At 33.5% G+C, this 9,566-nt stretch overlaps 1 protein-coding gene across 2 annotated transcripts; it reads left to right on the forward strand.

Annotated features, from left to right (window-relative positions):
* The first annotated feature begins 3,715 nt into the window (after positions 1–3,715).
* Positions 3,716–8,793, forward strand: LOC132743940 (uncharacterized). Of its 2 annotated transcripts, XM_060732542.1 has the most exons (3): positions 3,716–4,998; positions 5,132–5,303; positions 7,428–8,793. In XM_060732542.1, exons 2-3 carry the CDS (start codon positions 5,245–5,247, stop codon positions 8,770–8,772), a joined length of 1,404 nt encoding a protein of 467 aa, XP_060588525.1. In that variant the 5' UTR covers positions 3,716–4,998; positions 5,132–5,244; the 3' UTR covers positions 8,773–8,793. The 2 variants fall into 2 exon arrangements, with proteins under 2 accessions (XP_060588525.1, XP_060588524.1); XM_060732541.1 differs by having other exon boundaries at positions 3,716–5,303.
* The last annotated feature ends 773 nt before the right edge of the window (positions 8,794–9,566 follow it).

The following is a 9,566-nucleotide window of genomic DNA, read 5'->3' on the forward strand; positions in this document are numbered from 1 at the left end:
CGCCCACTTCACACTGCTAGGAAATGTATCATAACGTTTTCATGTTCAATCTGTTAAGTTTTAGAGTTTAACCCGCTTGACCGCACCCCGCCCAGTTCACACTGCTTGCCCGCCCACTTTACACTGCCAGGTAATGTATCATAACGTTTTCATGTTCAATCAGTTAAGTTTTAGAGTTTATCCCGCTGGTCCGCCAGCCAGCCCAGTTTACACTGCTAGCGCGCTACACTGTTAGCCCGCCCACTTCACACTGCTAGGAAATGTATCATGAGGTTTTAATATGGATTCAATTAAGTTATAAAGTTTTACCCGCTGGCCCGCCAGCCCGCCCATTACACACTGCTAGCCCGCTACACTGTTAGCCCACCCACTTCACACTGCTAGGAAATGTTTCATAACGTTTTCAAGTTGATTTAATTAAGTATTAAATTTAGCCTGCTGGCCCGCCAACCCGCTCAGTTCACTCTGCTAGCCCGCTACACTGTTAGCCCGCCAACTTCACACTGCTAGGAAATGTATCATAACGTTTTCATGTTGATTCAATTAAGTATTAAAGTTTAGCCCGCTGGCCCGGAAACCCGCTCAGTTCACACTGCTAAACCGCTACACTGTTAGCCCGCCCACTTCAAACTGCTAGGATATGTATCATAACGTTTTCATGTTGTATCAGTTAAGTTTTAGAGTTTAGCCCGCTGGCCCGCCAGCCCGCCCAGTTCACACTGCTAGACCGCTAGACTGCTAGCCCGCCCAGTTCACACTGTTATCCCGCTAGACTGCTAGCCCACCCAGTTCACACTGTTATCCCGCTAGACTGCTATCCTGCTCAGCTCACACTGTTAGACCGCTAGACTGCTAGCCCGTTACCCCGCGTACTTCACGACCATGTTTTACTCCTGTTTTACTGCATAATTGTATAACATGCGACAGAAATCGATATGATTTAAGAGTATGATCAACGCCATTGAAACGAACATGCACACGCACACGCACATACGCACGCACACACGCACACACGCACGCACACACACACACACACACACACACACACACAAATAGCATTTTAAAAAATAAAAATAGTTTTATTTTAAGACCTAATATGCCTTTAAGACATTTTAATACTTGACAATTTTACAATTTATAAATATAATTATGAATTGGATCGATTTTCATTACTAATTTATTACAAAAAAAAATACATTTTTTGTAAAACATCACGACAATATATATGTTAGTTCAATGTAAGTAGATGACTTGTATCCAGCTAGTCTTTAATGATATGAGTGATAATATGATATACAAGTTTGTCGATGTCTATCAGGATATTGCATTAATCATTTAAAAGAATTTCACTTAAATGTTCCATTCTGATATATATACAGTTTACATTTGAGAACAAATCATATTTCTTCTGTCAAAGGGTAGAATAAATAATAAACTCCTGGCGTTAAATTGCAATATATACGAAGAAAAAGCCTAAAACATAAATACATGATTATAATGCAAGTTAATTAAAACATACATAAAATACAACAATTAAACAATTGAACGATGCAAATAAAAATTATTTCAAGTAAATGAATAAAATGAAAATAATCTTACCACAGCGTCTCAATACAAAAAGTAAATAACATTATAATAAGTTATAGTCTATCAAAAATTCTATTAAATAAACTTATAAAATCAATGTAATCTAAACTCGTAAGAGAATAAAGACCAAGTGAGCTGGAGAAGGAAAGTTCGCGGGAATTTGGAAGAAAGGAAAGGCTAAAAACCAATGTAAAACCTCTCAAATCTCTTTCATGAATACAACGTACAACACGATTGGACATACAAAAATAGTTCACACGTTGTTGTCTATTTCCTGTCATACTTTCAGTGAGATAGTTTGTTTGTTTGTTTTGGCTCATATCGTTTTAAGTCAGGGTATCGCATTGTAACATGGCCAGCGATTGGCTGAAAAAGTGCAGGGAAAACCAAATGATTCAATTTATACATGAGGTGATTGGATTAAAATGGGTTATTTTTAAGTATAAAAACTAATTTAAAAAGTAACACTACATTGTTTTCTGAAGAAAATGAAAAAATTCAGAGGTCTCTATATATGATAATTTTGTCTTGGATATTTGCATTTATAAAAAGTGTATGTTAGTCCTGTGATCAGCAGAAAATTTCAACGAAATGGGGGGGGGGGGGGTAATCCTTTGCAAAACATTTGGTTGGCTACCCCTATATAACAGGAACATTTTTATGTGTCAGGCATTTCATTCTGCTAGAAAAATCACCTCTTTAGCATGAAAACTCAATTTTAAGGTAGGATTAGGGACCATTTCTTATAATGTAAGTCTATGGAAATATTAATGTGCGTGTCTGACCTTTAGCCGTTTTCATACATGAAGTAGCTGGTTATATAATACCACTACAACTGTATGACAGTATTTGTTAATAGACATTGACTGAATCTTCAGCCTTGAACATACGTGTTTTTTTTTTCTTAAAAAAATAAACCAATAAAGAAAGAAGTGGATAAAAAAATATGAATAAAAAAATATGAAAAAAGAATAAAAAAATGCATTTCTTATTTTCATATTGAAATTGTTTTCGCTAGACATTTTACAGTATTTGTACACATACGTAACTGTACAACAATTCAAAGGGTAGCAAAAAATCGTCATTACATTTAATCTGTAAATTTCGTTACAGTTATGCTCAATCTAAATTTTTACAATGAAAACAAATAAGCATTTTGACCGTTCCGCATTATTTTTTTTCAAGAGCTATTACATATGTATATCACATGGCATACCTCCAATTCGATACTATTCTAGTATTTTTAGTATAGAAAGTATGATATTTTTTCATCGAAACTGTTTAAGCAAAAGCATTTGGTGTTCTACTATTTATTTAGCAGATCATTTATTTTGCTTCCCTCCCTGTAGTTGGGTTGATGTTGATTGACCACTTTTATAAAATTTTAACGTTTACTCCCTTGTAGAAAATTTAAGAAATCAGAGCAAAGACCAAAAAGTCAATGCGACGTTCATAGAACGCAGCCCCCGACAAAATCTAATCACACCAGCAGAGCACACAGAAGGCACCGCGGTGAAAGGAGGGGAGGGACATATATTAAGTTAAATGATAGAACGAAAAGGGGCAGACATTGGAACCAAAGGCGCAAGGGATGTAAGGGAAAAAAGTGGGAGGGCAGGGCACAAAACGAGACAAGAGGGTATGGAAAAAAAATACTTCCCGTTATCGACAATTTAACAAGATATGACTTACCTATCGGCTCCTTTGTTAAAAGCGGTCTAGTAAATCACTTTATTGTTCTATTGTTCTCTATACAAAAGAAAATGTGTGAAGTCGAGAAACTCGTGCATTACAGTACACAATATTCACCGTAAAATAACGGAGAGGGGGGATAATGACCACTTTGAATAGGAAAAAGGGTCGATATATAATTTAAAGATTAATCAAATAAATTAGCGCATACGGCTGTAAGTACCCTCATGACTTATATTCCAGATTATTTATGAGAAAACGAACTGGCTACTGTTCTGGCGTTGAAGTTTTGTGTTTCGCCGATATTAAGGAGTATAACAACGCACATTAAGCCTTTCTTTAAAGTTTGCTTGTCGGTATACCTAACACATTTGCCGAACTATATAGCTTCATAAGATTATTTCCACAACTATATCTGAATTTGCAAAATCCTACATTATTTTAACAATTCTGCATTATAGGATATATACGACGATTATATTATTGGTGCATATCGAATCAAAGTCAACTTCTGCATCTTTCTTTCCCAAAATATTACTTTCAGTGAGAGTATAGTTCATCTTAAGTATAAGACCGTTTTTCTCATTTTTTCCCAGTTATTTTTACATTACAATTTGGATTTTGTATACCAGTACCAAGAATACGACTTGCGCTTCCATTCTAGACCGCGTGCTTACATGCGGTCTTATAACGGATGATGCTAATTAAGAATACACGGAAAGAAAATTCTTCCAAACATGGATGAAATTCTAAGAACATTTAAAATCAGCCATCATAAAAAACAACAACAACAAAACCCAACTTACATAACGGTGTAACTACATGTATTACTAATATTTATTCATAGAACCCCGTCTTTTACTTTCCTTTGAAAAAATCGTATATTTTAATTATATAAGAAATAGCCTGATCATCTATTTACCATGAAATTTATTATATATAAAGATAAAGTGTTCCGTTTTTATGATTAGAAAACATTTTTATCTTCCTTAGTATTTGTTTATATTATTAATATGTTATGTATTCATATATCAAAATAATGATCTTACCTTTCCCTACTCGACAAGTTCTGTGACTCAACTCAACAAGTACATAACCTAATGAAACCCCACGAAAATCACGAGAATATTCAAATAACACCTGATTTGCGAACGAATGAATTACAAGAGCGTAGCGGATGGTATCTTTGCTTGGCTTAAGAATGCTTTCTTAAACATGATAAAGTACATAAGTAATATGTTTCTTGTGAGTAATATTAATAAATACTGAGTTAAAAACTGATGTATGGATAGAAAAACATAAGAGCATGTAGGTAAGATAGTTACCGCACTCGGAATAGGTCTGCATAGTATTTACAGACCCGGTGGCCTTTTAAAAAACCTCGATCGCTACGCTCTCTCGGTCTTCAAATCGCCACCCGGGTCTGTAAATACTATGCAGACCTATTCCTCGTACGGTAACTATTACATACATGTGAAAAAAAACACAGAGGGGTACTGCTATAAATATGTGTATATATTCACCGCTATTTCGAAGGTATACGCTTACATTAAAACGCATACTAGTGAATAGACTAGTCCAAGTTTAACGTTTCATCTACCACTTCATGTACTTGATACGCCGTGTTTAAGTTATCAAAGGGAAGTCACTAAAAGGACAGAAAAGAAAATGGCGACTGGAGGACGTTTAACCCATTCAAAGATTAATGCTTCCGATGAAGTAATTGAATATGATTGTTCTCCATGTACTAAGAGAAATAAGACAAACGAAGCTGTTGAATTTTGTGTGGAATGTCAGGAGTTTTTGTGTCCTCTATGTGTGGATAACCACAACAGTTTTTCTATTCTAACAGGACACTCCTTACTAGATAAATCACAGTTTGGATCTCTGGGGGGATCAGCTGCACCGAACGCCCCTCCGTTGCCGACAGAGAGGTGCAAGGTGCATTTAACGAAGTTAGTGGACATGTACTGCGCAAACCACGACGCTGTTGGCTGTTCTATATGTTTAAATATCGACCACAGGTATGTTAAAATTTAAGTTTTTATATTCCGATACTCTGTTATTAATATGTATTTTGCAACAACGAAATGATACATCCACCCGTTCGTAACTATGAATTTCTTATTTATAATCTATATATGCCTTGATACTAACTTTTTAACTTTTATGAGTCTAAAAATATCAAAATATTTGTTTACAGTTAAAAATAAAATTTGCAGTTTCCATGAGATAACTGTGACCTAACGGTTGATATATGTTTCAATTGACACAGATGTATAAACACCCCTATTATCACTCCTGTATATAGCCAGATGGATAGCAATTTCAGTTATAAAACCAGATTATGTTCTTTTTTTTTGTCTCTTTTCATAGAAATAATATCTTGGCAATGGATTTCAGAAGGGCAGAAATTGATAACCCGCAACCATTTAACGGATGTGCTTATAATTTAAGTAAATATTTACAAAATGAAACGTTGCAACGGTTTAAAATTACAGGAGGATTAACTTTGCAAATACAGTAAAATCCCTCAATTAAGACCACCATTCGAGACTGAACCAAAGTGGTCTAAATTGCGGGGTGGTCTTTATTGTGAATATTTTTATCATTGCTTACACACCTTTTGATAATAGTCTTTTTTAGTCATTTTGTTTGAACAAACAATGTGTACCTTAACCTACAAATACAATATAAAAGTATGTTATAATTTAACATCTGATGGGAAGGAAGAAATTTAATATCAAATTCTATTTGGTCTGATTTCAATATTATATCATTATATGATCCATCAAAAAAGAAATAAATTCTTCACCTAATCAATGTGCTTAATGCAGCATTCAACCACTTTAAAAGTTACTTATTTACCTTATTTCATACAATATCCCAATCATATAATTCGTGTTTTTGACACCTTGTGAAATCAAGTGTCCTGCCTTATAGCATTCAAGCAGATCATAGCAACATAACAAAAAATCAGATCTAGGTAGGTGTTGACTTTAAATCAGTGGTTTTAATAGTGGGGTCAAATAAAGAACAAAACAAAGAATTGGGACTGAATCTGGTGGTCTTAAAAGTGGATAAGCGAGGTGGTCTTAATTCTGGATCATGTAACCATTGAAATAAAGTACAGAAAGAAACTTCCGTACTTTAAAAAAGTGGTCTTAATAGCGGTGCGGTCTTAATTCCGTGGTGGTCTTAAGTAGGAATTCTACTATACTTGACTTAAATGTTCTTTCATGGGACAATACATGTTTTAATCATCTAATTTCCATATAAATGTATGAGCCTGTGCTTTTTTGGCGACATTTCATTTAAAAATTTATTGAATGATTATTTATCAAATTATTTCTTTTGTCAAACTTCTCCTGTTTGTTTGAATGTCAATATCTTAATCACAGATACTAGTATCAGATTGGTCAAAAACGTCAATTTGGTCATAAAAAAACAATGTTAATTAAGTGGATTTTTAAAAAATACTTTTTACGTTTATTTTGCTTTAGTATAAAGACTGATACTAGCACTTGTGTACATAATCAATATGCAGGTCTTTTGTTAGCTTCAAAACGATAGAAATATCCATTCAAGTCAGCTAAAGCATTTACAAATCAGACAATGATAAAAAAAATTATAATGTTATCTTTCTATAAATAGGATAAACTAGCTAAATATTAAACGTCGGATGTGGCCATTTATAAAAACAATATAGTCACCGCTATGTAAAAGGTTTCCGCGTATATTACAAGTCATTATTGAAACTTGATTCGCGTGTTTCTAAACATTTTCTAGTGAGCTTCTGGTGAAATTATGTTGTCTGTTGTACACCTCTATTCACAATTTGTTTGAACGACACATGTTCCGAAACCATTTTGTGAATTCACATCGATATTCTAAATTTGGCAATTCTAAGGAAATAAACTGGCAATTGTTTAGAAATTAGGGCCAAAAATATAATACTCATGCCAAATTTACAATAGTTAATTTCATTTGACCAAGGTGACGCAGACAGTATCAACTATCTATATTTATGAGACTGATAACTATTTTTTCTAGTTTGTACTTTTGTGAAGAAATAAACAGACAAAAAATGACATCGAATTAAGTATTTTTGTTTAATGTAAAATAAGTGTTGTCATCTATTCCTCCAGGAGTTGTCAGGATGTACATTACGTACCTACATATGTCCAGGGACTGGAGCCATCTTTGCAGACGTCGAGTTTAAAAAGTCAAGTTAATGCCACTATTGTGAAGCTGGAAAGTCTCATGAAACGGTACAAGGATACCAGGGGTGAATTTGACACGAAGAGGGTTTCTTCCCTGAAAGATATCCAAGAATTCAGAAAAGAAATCAACAAAACATTAGATCGATTAGAGAAAGCATCAGTACAAAACATTAACAAACAGTATAAAGATTTAGATATTATTTGCGAAAATGAAATGGCAGATATTCAAAGAATGCTTGATGCATTGAAAAGAGGTAAAATGTCGTTAGAATCATCTGTGACGAATGCATCACAGCAGTTTGTAGTTGATATAAAATGCAAATGCGATGTTGTATATTCAGAAAGTCTTCTAGGACGATCTATGATCCATGAATCAAAGTTTATACCATTTAAAGGAATCAAAGAACTTTTCGATTTTATAAAAACATTTCATTCCCTAGATCAGAGTATGCAACACAATCCACAGCAAATCAAGTCAAATAAAAAATTGTATAAATTAAAAAGTGCAGACACATTTGATATAAGACAAACAGACGAGATGTTATGTGAGATTCGATCAATGTGTATACTTGATTCTGGTGACATTCTAATAGCAGACGTTACGAACAAAGCATTAAAACTGATAGATGGTAAATCGTATAACGTTAAAGACTCACTAAAGGTTCAAGATCAACCGTCAGGAGTATGTAGAGGTCGGATTCATGAGGCGGTAGTGTGTTTAGAAAGTACAGGAATACAATTCGTTTCTACTAAAGAGAACCTTGTACTTACTCAGACATTAAGTATGAATCATGATTGTTTGGGAGTTTGTATGATTTCGTCTCGTGTATATGTCACTGACGGCCAAAATAGAAATATATTCAAGTACGACATAAACGGAAAACTTTTGAAAACAATATCTGGTGATAAAATATTTTCATGGAATCGATTTTTAGCTGGCAGTAACAACTTGAGGTCTTTATATGTAACTGATTGTGACAATGGACTGTTAAAACTTGATCTTGAAGGCAATGTTATTTGGAAACAGTCGGCAAATATTATTGAATCAGCATATGGTGTATGTATTGACGGACTTGATAATGTTTTTGTTACTGGTCATATTTCAAATAATGTTGTTCAAATTACTTCTGATGGAGCGTGTCTTGGAGAGGTGATTACAAAAGACAAGTGTGTCACTCGCCCCTTGGCAGTTTGTTTCGACAGACTGAAGTCAAAGCTAATTGTTGCAGGGCAACACACAGGAATGCTTCACGTCTATTTGTTGGAGTGAAAATACCACTTTCTTTGCATGAAACAAACGTTTGTGTTTTAGCAAATGTCTTGTAGAATTCACTGACCAAGAGAAAAACTATCATACTCTAAATTATATTTTAATGTGCACTTACATACATACATTTCTATCCAAGTTAGTTCAACGGGAGAAGTATTATTTTTTCACGTTAAAATATGATATTTATATATAAATACAATGTGCATGTACATGTATATATCAATATATATATATATATATATATATATATATATATATATATATATATATATATATATATATATATATATATATATATATAAATGAATAATAGTCAGTTCTAACTAAACTTTGTCGAGTGTTTGACATACTCGAAATAAAAGCGTTAAAAGTATTTTGCCTCTCACAGGTGTGGGTTCAATCAGAACCTTTTATCAAGGTAACGAACTATCCATGTAACTTCGGTAAGGTCACCAGTTCTACTCGGGTACTCATTTTAGATTATCTCCGCCTTCCATTTCGAAACCTTGACACCGTAACATGTTTAAAGTGTGTCAAACCGATTTAGATACCAATCAGAAGTGAATCATTTTATTTTTAGTTTACCAAAATAATTTATTTTCTTAAAGAGATCATTCTTTGTGTATTTTTCATCTTAAATATGTTAAACCATTTCCTTTATTTAATACCATCTCATTTTATTTTTCAATAAAAATCAATAAATGTATAATGTTTTTACAAAGCAAATTATAGTAAGTGAATATTTCTGCAGCAATGCATTTCATTGTTCTAAAAACTATAGTTTACAAACAGTA

Source organism: Ruditapes philippinarum, unplaced genomic scaffold, assembly GCF_026571515.1.
Source record: "Ruditapes philippinarum isolate M1 unplaced genomic scaffold, ASM2657151v2 ctg700_1_1_1_1, whole genome shotgun sequence".
Lineage (NCBI taxonomy): Eukaryota > Metazoa > Mollusca > Bivalvia > Venerida > Veneridae > Ruditapes > Ruditapes philippinarum.

Bases quoted from the DNA above. Each gene is read 5' to 3' on its own strand.
- LOC132743940 (XM_060732541.1), top strand. From the start codon at position 4,948: ATGGCGACTGGAGGACGTTTAACCCATTCAAAGATTAATGCTTCCGAT. The intron at 5,304-7,427 runs GTATGTTAAAAT...CTATTCCTCCAG, and splicing joins TGTTTAAATATCGACCACAG to GAGTTGTCAGGATGTACATT.